The sequence below is a fragment of the Neoarius graeffei genome, chromosome 14 (assembly GCF_027579695.1).
Source record: "Neoarius graeffei isolate fNeoGra1 chromosome 14, fNeoGra1.pri, whole genome shotgun sequence".
In the NCBI taxonomy this organism is placed as follows: Eukaryota; Metazoa; Chordata; class Actinopteri; order Siluriformes; family Ariidae; genus Neoarius; species Neoarius graeffei.
The window spans coordinates 12,905,595-12,925,259 of NC_083582.1; the positions used below are offsets into that span (position 1 = coordinate 12,905,595).

The 19,665-nt window shown below is 46.4% G+C and overlaps 1 protein-coding gene across 1 annotated transcript in view; it reads right to left on the reverse strand.

The window, feature by feature from the left end:
- LOC132897551 (zinc finger protein 385C-like) overlaps positions 1-19,665 on the reverse strand; it is a 58,892-nt gene that overhangs the window by 12,774 nt on the left and 26,453 nt on the right. Inside the window, exons 4-6 of the mRNA XM_060938813.1 lie at positions 16,265-16,448; positions 15,853-16,140; positions 329-513 (exon numbers count right to left, since the gene is read on the reverse strand). Coding sequence (XP_060794796.1) covers positions 329-513; positions 15,853-16,140; positions 16,265-16,448 — 657 coding nt within the window. The remainder of the gene's footprint in view (positions 1-328; positions 514-15,852; positions 16,141-16,264; positions 16,449-19,665) is intronic.

Genomic DNA, 19,665 nt, shown 5'->3' on the forward strand with positions numbered 1-19,665 from the left:
CTAAATTTGCTTGCACATTTTGACCGATAATCAGTTTTTAACTGCTTTAACTGCTACATTTTAATGATTATCATTTTTTTATTAAACTTGAAAGCTATTTTTTTTTTCAAATCTAGCATTTGAATGAATTTTTGCTAAATCTGAGAGTTAGGTTTGACAAAGATTCATATGCTTGTTTTTATTGGATACATTTTTACACATTCACTATAATTTGATAATTTTTATTTTAATTCTGAAGAAAATGTAAAGAAAAGGCTTGTGTGAATGTTCTGACATTATTTATACATATTGTGCTTCAGTTTTGTTTGATGTTCATTAAAACACAAACTTGTTGGAGCTGAGCTTCCGAGTTGACGTCTACATCACACACATTGCAGTGATGTGACTGGTCGGTGGAGGCGGAGCTGATGGACGGCCGTTTAGGGTGGGCTGTGGCACGGGATGAATCCACTTTTCTACACTGTTTCCGTGGCAGTGTACAGTGACCCCTGAGCATCAATCTGTGCTTCAAACCTACAACCAGGACAGCATCAGTCAGAGCAGTCACATCCTTCACATTGCACTTCACCTGTTTATTCACATGGAAACTTTTATTCCTTTTACAACAGGACATTATTTTTAGTCTAAAAACAATAGAAAATGAGCTGATGTACAATAAAACTCTAAACTATTTCCACAGATTATAAGTGGGTTTTTTTTAAATTAAAGATTCAAATTTCTAAAACTTAAAAGTTAGCTTTTATTAAATGTGATCAGTAAGTTTGATTTATAGACAGTTTTTACTAATTTGATCGCTGGTCTTTAATTGAAAACTTATTTTAAAATCTGAAAGCCAATTTTGTTTTGTTTTTTAAATCAAATTTGATAGTTTTCTTTCTTTTTTAAATTGATTATTTTATTTACTTGAAATTGAGTTTTTACAAAATTAACATTTTAACTACCTCATTTTATTAATTTTGGTGGCTAATTTTCACCAAATATTGATGGTAGTTTTTAATTGATAACTAGTTTGTTTTAGATGTTAAAGCTAGTATGACTTAATTCAATAACAAGTTTAACAATTAGTTTAATAGTTTAATAACAACTTTAAAATAGTCTCTTTACCAAATTTAATAGTGTCAGTAACAACACTGAACACCTGAGTTCGAAGCAGCCGCCAAACATGGCTGCCCCGGACTACATTTCCCATGATACACAGTGCCCCCCCCATCACCAGAGTTTTAACTACATTACCTGTCTCCAATTATCCCATAATCACCTTTGCAATATCAGCTCAGCATTCACAAACACACCTGGTGAAGTATCGTTCTGTGTCCCGTACCTGACTTTACCAAGCCATTTGGTTTCTGACTGACTTTCTGTTAAAGACCACTGTTTATGTTTACTTCCTACTTCGTCTTCTCGTCTGCCCTGCGCTGCTCTGGCTTTGCTCAGAGGGAGTGAGCATGGACCAAGCCAAGGTCACAGCCGTGACATCATGGCCCACTCCCACTTCAGTCAAGGAGTTGCAGCACTTTCTGGGTGTGGCAGTGGGGGCGTGGTCAAGCAGCAGTCTGTGAATGGAGGGCGGGGTCGGGGAAGGTAAGTGCCTAAGTCCTTCCACCTGCTGTCAATTAATGTGTGTGTGTGTGTGTGTCTCTGTTTGTTACAGGGACGGAGCATAAAAGGAGAGAGAGAGCAGAGAAAGAGGGCTCTCTCCCCAACCACAATGCATGTGTGTGTGTGAGTGAGTGAGTGAGTGAGTGAGTGAGTGATGGAGGGATGGATGAAAGGAAGCAAGCAAGCAAGCAAGCTGAAAAGCCGAATAAAAAGATATTCGTACAAATATCAACTCTCGCCTGCCGTGCTTCTGTGCTCCACCCACATCAGAAAGTTTTACAGTGGTGCCGAAACCCGGGAGCACAGAAGAGAACCACCCCATGGAGTCCTCCCCATTCGAAGAGCTCATCCTTGCCCTCGCTACCGCCCAGCAGAACCAGCATCAAGAACTGATTGCCCTCTGAAAGGAGCAGGAGCAACGCTTTGAAGCCTTGATACTGGCGCAGCAGGAAGATCGCCAGGCGTTCCGGCACCAGCTCGTGTCAGCAGGGGTGTCGACCACCACTGCCACCACCCTCACAAAGATGGGACCGCAGGACAATCTGGAAGCATTCCTCGCTCTTTTCGAGCAAGCAGCCGAGGCATGGGGGTGGCCACAGGAGCAGCGCGTGGCACGCCTTTTCCTGCTCCTGACTGGCAAGGTGCAGCTCACAGCACAGCAGCTTCCTGCTGACAGCCGGCTGGTCTACGCTGACCTAACGAAAGCCATCCTGCAGCGGCTCGGCCGCTCACCGGAGCAACATCGCCAGTGCTTCCGGACGCTGGCATTGGAAGAATTCGGCCAGCCGTTTGCATTCGGCCAGCAACTCCAGGACGCCTGCCGGTGGTGGCTGAGGGTGGAAAACCATGATGCCATCGGGATCATCGATCTGGTGGCACTGGAGCAGTTTGTCTTTCGACTTCTGGAAGGAATGGCAGAATGGGTCCAGTGTCATCACCCAGCGTCACTGGAGCAAGCCATTGAGCTGGCAGAGGACCATCTGAAGGTGGCTCCAATGGCAGGCAGATGAGGCGTCTCCCCTCGCTTCTCTTCTCTCTCTCTCTTTTCTCCCCCTGTCTCTCGCCCCACCCCGTTCCCCTGCCACAGAGGCGACGGCTGGCCCCTCCCCAGCCGGCCCGTCACACCTGTTGTGTCCTCCCCTCTCCCTCTCCTGTGTTTGTGTTGTCTCCCCCTCAGGTGAGTGACACCCATAACACTAGTGCAGAGGGAAAGCCTGGGCCGGTGTGCTGGTGCGGCAGCGAATCGGAGCATCTCCAAGGTCAGAGCTCTGCAAGGGAGGTGGGTGCTGTAATCCGGATCCCCGACGTGCCAGAAACCGCCCCCGATCGGGTCATAACATATCGCATACCGGTGAGTATTCAAGGGGCTACATATCACGCTTTGGTGGATTCCGGTTGTAATCAGACCTCAGTTCACCAATGCCTGGTGCAAGGTGAGGCACTGGGGGGAGCACAGGTGGTGAAAGTGTTGTGTGTGTGCACGGGGATGTTTACCATTACCCTCTAGTGTCTGTCCAAATTCTATTCTGGGGCGAAATGCATAGAATAAAGGCGGCGGTTAGTCCCCGTCTCACCCACTCATTGATTTTGGGTACTGATTGGCCGGGATTTAAAAACCTAATGGAATATTTAACACGCAGTGGGTCCTGCACTAGTAGGTCACGAGAAGGTCCCGATGTGACGTTGACTGGAGAAGCTGTCGCAGAGCCGTCTACATCAACACCGCGACAGAGTGAGGAGCAGCCTGCTCCTCCTCCCTCTCTCGGGAGCAGCCACAGGATGAGACTCTGCGGCATGCGTTTGACCAAGTGAGAGTAATCAATGGTCAAACTCTTCAGCCAAGCGCAGCACCAACCTTCCCCTATTTTTCCATTATTAAAGATAAACTGTACCGAGTGACACAGGACACTCAAACCAAGGAACAAATAACCCAGTTGTTAATCCCAAAGAGCCATAGGGAACTCGTGTTCCATGCGGCTCACTTTAGTCCCATGGCTGGACACTTGGGGCAAGATAAAACACTAGCCCGAATAATGGCCCGGTTCTATTGACCAGGGATTCGTGGCGATGTCCATCGGTGGTGTGCGGCATGCCGTGAATGCCAATTAGTAAATCCCGCGGCCACTCCAAAAGCTCCTTTGCGCCCTCTTCCTCTAATCAAGACCCTGTTTGAGCGAATTGGGATGGATCTCGTCAGGCCATTAGATCAGTCAGCATGGGGATATTGCTTTATTTTAGTTCTAGTGGACTATGCAATGCGATATCTGGAAGCAGTGCCTCTCCGCAATATCTCAGCATGCAGTACCGCGGAAGCGCTCTTCCGCTTTATCTCCCAGGTCGGGATTCCAAAAGAAATCCTGACAGACCAAGGCACTTCGTTTATGTCACGCACGCTGCGCAAGCTGTATGGGTTACTGGGGATTAAGTCTATCTGCACCAGTGTTTATCACCCAAAAACGGATGGCTTAGTAGAGCGATTTAACCAGACACTCAAAAACATAATCCGTAAATTCGTAAGTGAAGATGCACGTAATTGGGATAAGTGGCTCGAGCCCCTGTTGTTTGCAGTATGAGAGGTCCCGCAAGCCTCCACGGGGTTTTCTCCCTTCAAATTATTATATGGGCATAAGCCGCGTGGCATTCTGGACGTCTCATCTCATCTCATTATCTCTAGCCGCTTTATCCTTCTACAGGGTCGCAGGCAAGCTAGAGCCTATCCCAGCTGACTATGGGCGAAAGGCAGGGTACACCCTGGACAAGTCGCCAGGTCATCACAGGGCTGACACATAGACACAGACAATCATTCACACCTACGGTCAATTTAGAGTCACCAGTTAACCTAACCTGCATGTCTTTGGACTGTGGGGGAAACCAGAGCACCCGGAGGAAACCCACACGGACACGGGGAGAACATGCAAACTCCACACAGAAAGGCCCTCGCCGGCCCCGGGGCTCGAACCCAGGACCTTCTTGCTGTGAGGCGACAGCGCTAACCACTACACCACCGTGCCGCCACATTCTGGACGTGCTATGGGAAAATTGGGAGGAGGGACCTTCACTGAGTAAAAATGAAATCCTGTATGTTCTTGACCTGCGTGCAAAACTCCACACCCTCACGCACCTAACCCAGGAGAATTTACAGCAGGCACAAGAACATCAAAGCCAGCTGTATGACAGGGGCACGCGCCTTAGAGAGTTCATGCTGGGAGACAAAGTGCTCGTGTTATTGTCCACGTCGAGTTCTAAATTAATCGCCAAGTGGCAAGGGCCCTTTGAGGTCACATGGCGAGTCAGGGACGTCGACTATGAGGTGAAGTGAAAGGATAGGTGCGGGGCACTGCAAATCTACCACCTCAACTTTTTAAAATGCTGGAATGAGGGGGTCCCCATGGCATTGGCGTCGGTAGTCCCAGAGAAGGCAGAGCTGGGGCCGGAGGTAAAAAAGATAACATCTCGGACCACTCCGGTCCCTTGTGGAGACCACCTCTCAGCAGCCCAACTCACGGAGGTAGCCAAGTTGCAGAAGTAATTTTCCGATGTATTCTCGCCCCTTCCTGGTCATACCCACCTCATAGAACACCACATCGAAAAGACCCCGGGGGTGGTAGTGCATAGCCGCCCTTACCGCTTGCCCGAACACAAGAAAAAGGTGGTTCGGGACAAACTCAAGGCTATGCTCGAAATGGGCATAGTCGAGGAGTCCCACAGAGACTGGAGCAGCCCAGTGGTCCTGGTTCCCAAGACCAATGGGTCGGTCCGGTTCTGTGTGGACTATAGAAAGGTCAATGTGGTGTCTAAATTTGATGCATACCCAATGCCTCGTATTGATGAGTTGCTTGATCGGTTAGGCGCTGCTCGCTTTTATTTGACACTGGATCTAACAAAGGGATATTGGCAAATCCCCTTGACTCCTCTATCCCGAGAGAAAATGGCCTTTTCCACACTGTTTGGATTACACCAATTTGTCACACTCCCTTTTGGGTTGTTTGGGGCGCCCGCTACATTCCAGCGGCTTATGGACAGGGTCCTCCACCCTCATGCTGTCTACGCGGCCGCCTATCTAGACGACATCGTAATCTACAGTAATGATTGGCTGCGGCACTTGGAACACCTGAGGGCTGTCCTAAAGTCGCTGAGGCAAGCGGGCCTCACAGCTAACCCAAAAAAGTGTGCAACTGGGCGGGTGGAAGTACGATATCTGGGGTTCCACTTGGGCCATGGGCAGGTGCATCCCCAAATTAACAAGACCGCAGCAATTGCAGCCTGCCCAAGGCCCAAGACCAAAAAGGAGGTGAGACGGTTCTTGGGGCTGGCTGGCTATTATCGTAGGTTTCTACCTAATTATTTGGATGTCACCAGCCCGCTAACCGATCTCACTAAAAAGGGGGCTCCAGATCCAGTCCAGTGAATTGAGCAGTGCCAACAGGCCTTCTCTGAGGTAAAAGCTGCACTGTGTGGGGGGCCACTTTTACACTCCACTGACTTCTCTCTCCTGTTTATTTTGCAGACTGATGCATTGGACAGAGGACTGGGGGCCATTTTGTCCCAGGAGGTGGAGGGCGAGGAACACCCCTTGCTGTACATCAGCCGGAAACTCTTGATGCATGAAAGCAGGTACAGCACAATCAAGAAGGAGTGTCTCGCCATTAAGTGGGCGGTCCTTGCCCTCCGATACTATCTGCTGGGGCGCCCTTTCACTCTCTGTTCGGCCCACGCACCCCTCCAGTGGCTCCACCGCATGAAGGATGCCAATGCGCGGATCACCTGTTGGTATCTCGCCCTCCAGCCATTTAAGTTCGAGGTGATCCACAGGCCGGGGGCGCAGATGGTGGTGGCGGACTTCCTGTCCCATCGGGGGGAGGAGTCAGCTTCAGGCCGGACGGCTCCCCGGCCTGAGTTGGGTGGTGGGGGTATGTGGCAGCGGGGGCATGGCCAAGCAGCAGTCTGTGAATGGAGGGTGGGGTCGGGGAAGGTAAGTGGCTAAGTCATTCCACCTGCTGTCAGTTAATGTGTGTGTGTGTGTGTGTGTGTGTGTCTCTGTTTGTTACAGGGATGGAGCATAAAAGAAGAAAGACAGCAGAGAAAGAGGGTTCTCTCCCCAACCACAATGCGTGTGTGTGTGTGTGTGTGTGTGTGTATGAGTGAGTGAGTGAGTGATGGATGGATGAAAGGAAGCAAGCAAGCTGAAAAGCCGAATAAAAAGATATTCGTCCAAATATCAACTCTTGCCTTCCGTGCTTCTGTGCTCCACCCACATCAGGAAGTTTTACACTGGGGTTTGCCAACTTCTACCGTCGCTTCATCCATGGGTTCAGCACCATTGCAGCCCCTCTCACTGGTCTCCTGAAAAATGAACCTTGTCGTCTCCACCGGAGTCTGGCACCCGATCAGGCTTTCAACCAGCTGAAAACCGCTTTCACCACAGACCCCATACTTCAGCACCCAGATCCCTCCAAATCATTCGTCGTGGAGGTAGACACATCAGAAACAGAAATAGGAGGAGTTCTGTCACAGCACCTTGGAGAATGACCCAAGTTGCACCCCATTATGTTCTATTCTAAGAAGCTCACACCCACCAAGAGAAACTGACATTGGTACTCGAGAGCTCTTGGCTTTGGCTTTATCTGCAGTTTGCGCTGTACCCGCTCTCCCATGCATCCACATCCGTAAGTGCCTGCAATCTGACAGGATACTTTGCCATCCATGGATGCAGCAGAGGAGGCAAAGCAGACTGCAATCAACACACAGGGTTGTCTGTTAGGAAGGCACCAGCAGATGATCAGTGATCTCAACACCAGGATGTCACAGGCCGTCCTAACACGCCCCTCATCACCTGCAGGTGCACCTCGAAGCATTCCTCTGCCTGAAACGTTTTCTGGGGAAGTTTCCAACTGCAAGGGATTCCTTCTTCAATGTTCTTTGTCGCGGAGCTCCATACTTAAGAAAACCTGGTAACCTATTGACTTGATTTTTCATGGACACACAGGGATCCCAGCTGCATCCGTCTGTCCCCGCCCCTTGCGATTCTGATTGGCTGTTTGATTTTGGCCAGAACTAGAAGCGTGAGCGCGCCTAAATAACTTATTTTTGTCTACAGATAATTTCATATTTATCGGGTTTTTCCACCAAGAACAACTCAAACAGCGCAACAAAATAATAATCATTTTTACAAACTTTAATACAAACTTTAAAAAGATGTCAGAACAAGTTAACCAAGGAGAGAAAGATGAAGTCAAAACTGGGAAGAGAAAGAGAGTTTTGACAGAGGAAGAAAAGGAAAGAAGTGGTGAAAGAGTGAGAGAAAGGTGAATAAATCTTTCACAAGAAAAGCCACAAGCTGAAAGAGAAAGAAAACGTGTAAAAAATGAATTAATAGAAATGATGAGTTGTAGGAATTTAATTCTAAATAGTGATGTTGATTTTGAAATCGGGGGCGGCACGGTGGTTTAGTGGTTAGCGCTGTCGCCTCACAGCAAGAAGGTCCAGGTTCGAGCCCAGTGGCCAACGAGGGCCTTTCTGTGTGGAGTTTGCATGTTCTCCCCGTGTCCGCGTGGGTTTCCTCCGGGTGCTCCGGTTTCCCCCACAGTCCAAAGACATGCAGGTTAGGTTAACTGGTGACTCTAAATTGACCGTAGGTGTGAATGTGAGTGTGAATGGTTGTCTGTGTCTATGTGTCGGCCCTGTGATGACCTGGCAACTTGTCCAGGGTGTACCCCGCCTTTCGCCCGTAGTCAGCTGGGATAGGCTCCAGCTTGCCTGTGACCCTGTAGAACAGGATAAAGCAGCTAGAGATAATGAGATGAGATTTTGAAATCACTGCAAAATCCTTCGGGACCTGACAAGTTGGCCTGAATCCACTCAGTGTTTTCATGAATCGTCTATCTTTTGTTTTCAAAACATTTTGCTATAAATCCCTAAAGCACAATTTAGTTTATAGTAATAAAAAGAATAATATACATGTGGGTTTGGAGAAATTTATCTTCTCGTGATAAAATTGAAATTGAAACACATCAAAGTACATCATCTGTTGCATGTTTGTTTTCATTTGAATGGAAGCTCCGCAATTAGGTAGGACCTAATTTTATATTTTATTTAACAGACCCCTGTCAGATGTGTATTTCATGTGCCTCCCCTGTAACTGTGTCAGCCCTTAAATTATCTTCAGTGTTTGAAGAAGTGCGCTCAAAAAAAAAATAAATAAATCCCCAGTTTAGACTGCGCCATTCTTTGCGTGAACTTCACGCTAAGAATGGCGCAGTCTAAACTGGGGATTTATTTATTTATTTATCATGACACACATTCCTCACCATGACGACTGCTAGTAATTTTCTCTTTGTTACTGATGGATTATGTTCATCAGTGACAAGTGTGACGAGCGCCAGCAGGAACCCTGGCCATTATAGTGGAGCTCCGGCCTACCCGAGCGGAGCCCCATAGGAATAGAGTGTGGATACATAAAGAAACCCATCAAGTTGTTTTCTGATGGTTTCGGTCTTGTGTGCCTTCCACCATACCAGTGTTAGTAATTACCAGTCATACACACCACCTAGGGGCCAGTATTGGTAATTGCCAGTCATGCATGCCGCCTAGGGGCCAGTGTTGGTAATTGCCAGTCCTACACGCCGCCTAGGGGCCAGTGTTGGTAATTGCCAGTCCTACACGCCGCCTAGGGGTCAGTGTTAGCCGGTAAAGAAATTAAACAAAAGAGGCTGGCTATGATATAAGAAAATTCTTCAACCCAGAAACAGATGGGAGCTCCGCTTTTAGGCAGTGCCTAAATCTATATATTATTTTTCATCACTCACAAGAGTAACTGACGAACACAAGATCTCCCAGTTCATCAGTCTTCTCACCGGTAAAGCTCTCCAGTGGGCAAGCATGGTTTGGATGCATGGGGGCGAACACACTACTTCTTATGACCATTTTCTGGAGCTGTTCACGAGAGTCTTTGACCATCAACCTGAGGGAATAGAGGTCAGAGAGAGTCTACTAATGATCCAACAGGGAGAAGGGAGCATCATGGAGTATGCACTGGATTTCCACACATTAGCTACAGACAGCGGCTGGAACGAGCCAGCCTTGAAAGCCATGTTTTGCCAAGGTTTGTGTCCAGAGGTGCTCAGCAAGCTGGCATGCTGTGACAAACATCTCTCTCTGGACTCTCTCATTGATCTGGCCATCCATCTAGATCACCTCATCTGAAAGCAACCCTCATTACAACTATCTCCTGCTCCCTCTTCCAACACAAACCTCGTAACTCCTATGGAGGTCTCACATATACAACTGCAATGGTCAGAGTGGGAGAGATGATGTGAGGGCCTTTGCTTTTACTGCAGTTAGGCCATTCATCTGATCTTAAAGTGTACTACTGGACCCCCATGGGACCATCAGCCAGGCAAGGCTACTAGCCCAACTAACCTGGTGAGTCCAGAGCCATCTCGCAACTCATAATCTTTTCAAGTGCCAGTGTTATTAAAGCTACCAGACTCCACCCATGTGCTTTCTGCATTCATAGACTCAGGGACAGACAAAAACTTCATAAACAGTGTGATTGTGCAGAGATATCAACTCATGACCCATGCACTTTTGAGACCAATCAAGCTGAAGGCCATCGACAGGGGATCCGTAGGTGAGGGATTGGTCTCAACACAAACAGCTCCCCTTGAGATTCAAGTAGGTGCCATTTACACTGAATGCATAACCTTTCTTGTCACCCCAACTTCACATCATGACCTAATATTGGGATACCCTTGGCTCCAACTCCATGATCCTCTGATTTCCTGGCAGCAATGGGACATTCTTCAGTGGTCTACTTCCTGTTTTCAGAACTGCTTGAAACTTCCCCAACTCATGCTCTTGTCCACTTCTGTAGAGAGCCCTCAGTTTGACTCCCTCAACAATGTCCCAGCTTGTTACCTCGACTTAAAGGAAGTATTCACCAAAGGGGAAAGCCTGTGGTCTGCCTCCTCACCGTTCCAATGACTGTGCCATCGACCTCCTCCCAGGTACAACTCCCCCCTCAAAACCGCATTTACCCTTTGTCTCTGATGGAACAAGCAGCTATGGAAGAGTACATACAAGAAGCTCTGCAGCAGGAATACATCAGACATTCAACATTTCCAGCCTCGGCTGGGTTCTTCTTCATCAAAAAGAAAGGAGGGGGTCTCCAGCCATGCATAGACTATCAAGGCCTGAACCAGATCACAGTAAAGTACCCATATCAACTCCCACTAGTACCCTCAGCCCTAGAACAACTCAGATCTGCTAAAATATTCTCAAAACTAGACTTTCACAGTGCCTACAGCCTGGTCAGAATTCATGAGGGTGACAAGTGGAAAACCGCTTTGAACACCACTGCGGACCACTTCAAATATTTGGTCATGCCTTATGGACTTTCTTGTGCTCCCAGTGCCTCATCAATGACGTGCTCAGGGACACATTAGGGAGGTTGGTTATCGCCTACATTGAGGATATCTTGATCTACTCCCCAATGAGAACATCCACCACGAGCACATCAGGTCAATGCTCTCTTGCCTGCTCCAGAATCACCTGTATGTTAAGGCAGAAAAATGTGAGTTTCATGTCAGCCAGATCTCATTCCTGGGCTCTATTATCAGCTCAGAGCGAGTGAGCATGGACCAAGCGAAGGTCACAGCCGTGACATCATGGCCCACTCCCACTTCAGTCAAGGAGTTGCAGTACTTTCTGGGATTTGCCAACTTCTACTGTTGCTTCAGCCATGGATACAGCACCATTGCAGCCCCTCTCACTGGTCTCCTGAAAAATGGACCTTGTCGCCTCCACTGGAGTCTGGCAGCCAATCAGGCTTTCAACCAGCTGAAAACCCCTTTCACTACAGTCCCCATACTTCAGTACCCAGATCCCTCCAAATCATTTGTAGTGGAGGTGGACACATCAGAAACAGAAATAGGAGGAGTTCTGTCACAGCACCTTGGAGAACAACCTAAGTTGCACCCCATTATGTTCTACTCTAAGCAGCTCACACCCACCAAGAGAAACTGACATTGGTACTCAAGAGCTCTTGGCTGTCAAGCTGGCCTTTGAGGAGTGGAGGCACTGGTTGGGAGGCACAGCACACCCATTCATGATCCTGACTGATCATAAGAACTTAGAATACTTAGAGACAGCGAAGTGTTTGAACCCCCATCAGTCCTTAAGGGCCCTGTTCTTCTTCCGATTTCAATTCACCATTTCCTATCGCCCAGGTTCCAGAAAAACCAAGGCTGATGCTCTCTCCTGAAACTACACATCCTGACCTCACCCGTCTAAACCTATCACTATCCTACTGCCCGAATGCTTTCTGCAAGCCATAACCTGGGACGTCAACAGAGAGATCAGACAGGCACAGCCCACAAGCCCACTGGAAAACTGCCCTCCGGGACTTTTGCACATTCCACCCAGACTTAGAGGCAAACTAATCACCTGGGCACATTCCTCTCCTGCCACCGGACATCCCAGCAGCCATCGCTCCTCCAATGCAAGTACTGGTGGGAAAACATGATCTCAGACATCAACCATTACATCTCCTCATGCTCTGTCTGTGCCCAAGCCAAGGTTCCCAGAGCTCCACCTGCCAGCAAACTGTCTTCTCGCAGTACCCCAGCGGCCCTGGTCACACATCGCCTTTGATTTCATCACCAACCTACCCCAGTCTCAAGGTAACACTGTCATCCTGGTCATCACTGATAGGTTCTCTAAGACACTCAGACTCATCCCACTACTGGGTCTTCCCACTGCATTTGAAATTGCCAAACTACTATTCAATCACATTTTCTGCTACTATGGTATTCCTGAAGACATTGTCAATGACCAAGGCCCCCAGGTCATATCACGGTTATGGTCACGTTTCATGGACAGGTTGGGAGTGTCAGTTAGTCTCACCTCTGGATATCACCCACAGTTCAACAGCCAAGCAGAATGAGCAAAATCAAGAAGTGGGCTGCTTCTTCTGCATATACTGCATGCGGAACCAGAAGGATTGGGCACGATTCCTTCCATAGGACAAGTACACACAAAATTCTCTCAGACATTCAGCCACTTAGCTAATCCCATTCCAGTGCATACTTGGATACCAACCCCCATTTTTTCTGTGGAATGATATTCCTACGCAGATTCCAGCCATAGACTCCTGGTTCCAGAGGAGTCAGAAGATATGGGAGGAGATACAGTGGTGCTTGAAAGTTTGTGAACCCTTTAGAATTTTCTATATTTCTGCATAAATATGACCTAAAACATCATCAGATTTTCGCACAAGTACTAAAATTAGATAAAGAGAACCCAGTTAAACAAATGAGACAAAAATATTATACTTGGTCATTTATTTATTGAGGAAAATGATCCAATATTACATATCTGTGAGTGGCAAAAGTATGTGAACCTCTACGATTAGCAGTTAATTTGAAGGTGAAATTAGAGTCAGATGTTTTCAATCAATGGGATGACAATCAGGTGTGAGTGGGCACCCTGTTTTATTTAAAGAACAGGGATGTATCAAAGTCTGATCTTCACAACACATGTTTGTGGAAGTGTATCATGGCATGAAGAAAGGAAATTTCTGAGGACCTCAGAAAAAGCATTGTTGAAGCTCATCAGGCTGGAAAAGGTTACAAAACCATCTCTAAAGTGTTTGGACTCCACCAATCCACAATCAGATTGTATACAAATGGAGGAAATTCAAGACCATTGTTTCCCTCCCCAGGAGTGGTTGACCAACAAAGATCACTTCAAGAGCAAGGCGAGTAATAGTTGGTGAGGTCACAAAGGACCCCAGGGTAACTTTTAAGCAACTGAAGGCCTCTCTCACTTTGGCTAATGTTAATGTTCATGAGTCCACCTTCAGGAGAACACTGAACAACAATGGTGTGCATGGCAGGGTTGCAAGGAGAAAGCCACTGCTCTCCAAAAAGAACATTGCTGCTCATCTGCAGTTTGCTAAAGATCACGTAGACAAGCCAGAATGCTATTGGAAAATTTTTGTGGATGGATGAGACCAAAATAGAACTTTTTGGTTTAAATGTTTAGAGAAAGGAAAACACTGCATTCCAGCATAAGAACCTTATCCCATCTGTGAAACATGGTGGTGGTAGTATCATGGTTTGGGCCTGTTTTGCTACATCAGGTCCAGGACAGCTTGCTATCATTGACGGAACAATGAATTCTGAATTATACCAGTGAATTCTAAAAGAAAATGCCAGGACATCTGTCCATGAACTGAGTCAAGAGAAGGTGGGTCATGCAGCAAGACGCCAACGTCATTCTACCAAAGAATGGTTAAAGAAGAATAAAGTGAATGTTTTAGAATGGCCAAGTCAAAGTCCTGACCTTAATCCAATCAAAATGTTGTGGAAGGACCCGAAGCAAGCAGTTCATCTGTGGAAAACCCACCAACATCCCAGAGTTGAAGCTGTTCTGTACGGAAGAATGGGCTAAAATTCCTCCAAGCCGGTGTGCAGGACTGATCAACAGTTACCAGAAATGTTTAGTTGCAGTTATTGCTGCACAAGGGGGTCACACCAGATACTGAAAGCAAAGGTTCACATACTTTTTGCCACTCACAGATATGCAATATTGGATCATTTTCTTCAATAAATAAATGACCAAGTATTATAATTTTGTCTCATTTGTTTGACGGGGCTCTCTTTATCTACTTTTAGGACTTGTGTGAAACTTTGATGATGTTTTAGGTCATATTTATGCAGAAATACAGAAAATTCTAAAGGGTTCACAAACTTTCAAGCACCACTGTACATCAAAGAATGGAAGATGTTAATATGAAGTACAAACGCTATGCCGACAAGCACAGTGCCACTCCAGAGTATGTCCCAAGTGACAGAGTATAGGTTTCCATGAAGACTCTCAGAGCTCCCAACTCCTGCAAGAAATTACAAGCCAGATTCATCGATCCATTCAATAGTTTATGCAAAATCAATCTTACAGGCTCAAGCTTCCCCCTCACAGCAAGATGGCTCAAACATTCTATGTCTCATGCCTCAAACTTGCTATCCAAGGTCCTCTAGCCTCAGACACACCCACCCGTTGGGTGGGGAGGTGTGGTTCTGTCAGTATCAGCACTGAAGATCTGAGTTCGGAGCAGCCTCCAAACATGGCCACTCCAGACTACATTTCCCATGATACACAGTGCCCCCCATCACCAGAGTTTTAACTACATCACTTGTCTCTAATTATCCCACAATCACCTTCCCTATATAAGCTCAGCAGTCACAAACACACCTCATGAAGTATTGTTCTGTGTCCTATATCTGACTTTACTAAGCCATTTGTTTTCTGATTGACTTTCTGTTAAAGCCCACTGTTTACGTTTACTTCATCTTCAAATCTGCCCTGCACTGCTCTGTTTGCTGATTGATCGACCTCTGCCCATTCCCTGACTACAATTCCTGACTCACGATTTGGCTTCTGCAGTTTGCACCGTACCCGCTCTCCCCTGCATCTTCAATCCGTAAGTGCCTACAATCTGACAAATAACAGGTTTGTCATTGATAATTAATTTTTATTAGACCAGAAAGCCAAATTTGATAGTTTTGACTAATAGCCAGTATTATTAGCTCATCCAGCCAACAGGTGATGAGCTTATGCCATCATGTGTTGTCCACTGTCCGTCCATCATCCGTTGTCCATCCGGCGTCATCCATATTTCACAAAAATCACTTCATCATCTCTCTCAGCTCTTCACCGATTTTTTTTTTAAATTCTTTTTGGCAGGAAGGTAGGTCTGCCTGGGGTGCATATAGCTTCTATCCAAATTTGCAGAATTGCAATTAATAATGAAGATATGGAGTAATTAAGCCCTAATGAGCAGTTTCCACAAATCACTTCTCTCTCAGTTCTTCACAGGTTTTGATTCTTTCTGGCATAAAGATAGGGGTACCTAGGGTACATATAACTTCTACCCAGATTTGAGTCAGAGTGAGCTCTGCTGTCATTGACGGTCTCATTAGTTATTGTCATAGTGAGTTTTAATTGATAACTAGTGTTTATAAAACTTTAAAGCTCACTTTAATTTGATAGCTAGTTTTTAAATTAATAACTAGGGTTTGTTTTTGTTATTAAAATTGAAAGCTGCTGTTGTGGGTGTCTTTTTTTTTTTTTTTAAACCAAACTGGTCTGCCAGTTATTAACTGAAAACTAGTTTTCTAAAACTTCAAAGCCAATTTTTTTTAATTAAATTTGGTTTAGTCTTCATTTAAGTGCTTAGTGGAGAGACTACAGTACCTTTATAATGATCCTCAAGCTGCGAGCCAGAGTTGACAGTCACTTTACAAACAGGACACTGAAGACTCTTGCTGCATTTCCTCCTGTTCCTGTATCCCTTTACAATGGAGTCAGAGTCCCACAAGCATTTCAACTCATCTGGTGGCACCAGAGCAAGCGAATCTGGGATACATTTGCTCTCACACAGCCTTACTAAGCCTGAAGTGTGTGAAATGGGTGATAGCGTGACTGAGATCCCCTGAACACATTCATCCTCTGGGTTTGATGCCTGTGATGAACAGATTGGTGCTATAGAGGGAGGGAATGGAGAGAAAGACATGATTAGTGTGTTTACTATATATATATATATATATATATATATATATATATATATATATATATATATATATATATATATTACACACACACACACCTGTCCTCTCTGACAGACTGATGTCCTTCCCCTTGCTGTCCTCCATCTCTACCTCTATTGGTTTCCTCCACTCCCTCTCCTTCCACACAGACTTTCCAATAATCCTTTGCTTGTTCTTCAGTTTGTCTATGGCTTTGAGTTTGCGTGCATGCTTGTGGCCTTTGTAGTGCGCTTCTGCTTGGTTCTAACAACAACCATAGAAGAAAAATATCAGTTATTTTAGACAAACAACAAATATTAAACAAAAAAGCAAAGTGTGTGTGTGAGAGAAGATACAGTATTTGGATTGGGAATTTATTTTAAAAAATGCTATAGAGACAGAAGAAAAAGAAATAGAGGGAGAGTGTAATGCCTTGCTTATCCACTAGAGGAAGACATAAAACAGGCAGAGGTGGAACTCAAAGTTGTACTGAATTCCAGTAGAGGTATTCTTTCACAACATTAATCTTTAATTTAATGTGTAACTTCAACCTCGAGCTCTAACCCTAAACCCCCAATACTGCATAATTTTGAAAAAAATTCATGGTGGGGGGGTAAACTCCTGTGAATGAAGAGTCTCTATTAGCACACATGAAAATGAGCATGGTTTCACAGACTCCCATTCAAGGGTGGGGCTGAGGGAGGTGGGCCATCCAACATTGATTGCAGGGCAATAACCATCCATCCATCCATTATCTGTAGCCACTTATCCTGTTCTACAGGGTCACAGGCAAGCTGGAGCCTATCCCAGCTGACTATGGGCGAGAGGTGGGGTACACCCTGGACAAATTATTTGGTACTTCTCCAGTGTTGCTTAGCTAGTGAATGTAATTCAGGAAGTGCAAGAACACCATACACCCTGAACAGCAATGGAGCACTTGCATGTGATGTCACAGCCGATCCAGATTGTGACAGATGCCATCTTGTCGGTCAAACGTATTTCCGCCTTCTACTTCTACTTCTGGTTCTACTTCTGCTTCTACTTCTACCTTTTCTTCTGGAAAAACCTACTATATACAATTCTACTACAACGGCTGCGGCTACAAGCTCTCCCTACCTGTGCACGTTTTTTATGTTTTTTGTGTGCATTTTTGCGTGTTGTTCATCTGTACCAGACTTCAATATCCACTACAACCATATGGACTTACTGGACATTGGTTTCCAGCAGAAAATGACGGTTTGTAGCGATTTCCATCGCATGCACAACATTCCGGATGAGAAAAAAAAAATTCCGGACAAGATAGCGAGACCAGCGGGGTCTCCGTGGATTGTTATTGGAAGCAAAGCGAAGGAGGCGGCGCCGGGAGCGGAAGCAAAAGTGAGGCTGCAGAGCCGGCCTGTTGGCTAAGCTCAGAAAACAGCCACTCAAACCTCCACTGCTAAGCCTCTACCTCTCCAACGCCAGGTAAACAAGACAGACAATTTGGAATTACAGCTGGAATTACCTTATTCTATTCTATAATCGGCTGGTCAGTGCTATACTCAATACTTAAGTGACTTACCCATCCAGTGAGGATCATTTTCTTGTTTACAAGATGCCACATCTGAGTCGCTGACAAATCCTGAATTTCTGTAAAGATAACTGTCCAGAGATGTATAAGCACGCAAGTGCTTCACCACTGAACAGCAAGGGAAAATTGATGAGGTAATTATACACGTCCGGGTATTCCACCTCTGGCAGTTCCATATCCACTGACACGGTCGTGAAAACTCCGTCCGGTAAGCCATAAGGGTCACTAATCTGTAGATCGTTTATTTTAGACATATATCTAGTTATCTGTTCATTAGAAAAATGAGCCGTGTAGTCCGTCGGTTGAAATTGATCCATTCTGTACACGAGTGCAGCAGTATTCAGCTGTGCTGTTGACCGACAAGATGGCGGCTGTGTACTTTCCGGTCACGTGACTGCAAGATCTCTATAGATGTTAATCCTCATAGTAGGTGTCTCAGAATATCAAGGACCCAATTTTCTCTTATCTTAAAGCTTCAACTCTCTCAAATTCACAGTCAGTGTTCCAAAGTAGTGTACATGAACTTACTCCTCCAGAAAGTAGGCAACTGCTTTTTGGGATCAGCAGGAGCCATGTCAAAAAAATCTAGAGATGTTTTCTACTCAACCACAACAAATATTCATACTTACATCAAGTAAAAGGCAAAAGACCCTAAAAGAAGGGTCATTTTCAGTAACTATATCAAATAAACTATATAGAATAAACAGGTAACTAGAATAAAGTAATATAGAATTCTGTCAAAGACCAGACAGGAGAGGAGATCAAATGCACTCGAACCACAGTTTATTAATAACAGGGGAAAAGGGAGTTGGGAGAATGTGTGTATGTGAAGTTCAGTGGCAGGGATGGCTGGTGGGAGTATCTGAGGTCTCCCATCCAAGTACTAACCAGGCCTAACCCTGCTTAGCTTCTGAGCTCAGACAAGATCAGGCATAGTCAGAGAGGTGTGGCTGTAGGCTGACAGCTCTTGGGTTTCAGGCAGTCTCCCAGCAAGCAGTCCCTCAGCAGGCAGGAGATAGAGAGCAGGCTGGAACACAGAGTCACGGGTCAGGTTACCAGGGCAGAAGAGTAGGGCTCCAGGCAGGGCTGCTCATACCAGGCAGATGGAGAGGCAGGCGAGCAGCAGGGCTGGGTGAGCTGGAGATCAGGCGAAGGTACAGGAGAGGCAGGCAAGAGGCAGAGTCGACAGGACAGAAGGCAGATAAGGTTACCAGGGCTGGAGAGCAGACAGAGTCAGACAGAACAGAATATCTTCAGGAGTCAGAGTAGTAGGAACACAGAGCAGGTTATCACGCTGAGAGTTGCAGACGATCTGACACAGAAGCTTGGGAGAACTGCAGTATAAATACACACAGGGGGAAAGCAGGTGATCGGCAACAGCCAATGACAGTCACTGAAAGTAAATAAGAGGAAGTGAGTGCGGGCATGGCCGGTAATGCTGAGTGGAGATGTTACCTGAAGAGAGAAGCCCACAGGTAGGACCATGACAGAACCCCCCCTCAAGGGATGGCTCCAGAAGTCCCTAGCCACAGATCCACAAAGACGGGTGGGAGGAGGGGGAATACCGGTGGAGGGTCAGAACTCCTCTGACCAGTCAGTGTCCAAGGCCTCAGGATCTGGTTCAGAATCGGACTCGGGGACAGTAGCGATTGGCGCATCGTCATTCCGATAAGGACCCTTTGGTCGACCCCTCCGGTTGGCCGGCTGGTCTGGATGCAGGCGATGAAAGGTGCTGATGAGGGTACGGTCTACGATTCTCCCAGCAGGGACCCACATCCTCTCCTCAGGACCATAGCCCTCCCAATCCACCAGGTATTGGAGGCCCCTGCCCCTGCGCCATGACTTCAGCAGTTGCTGGACGGAGTAGACCAGGCCACCATCGAAGAGAGGAGGAGGAGGAGAAGGTGCAGC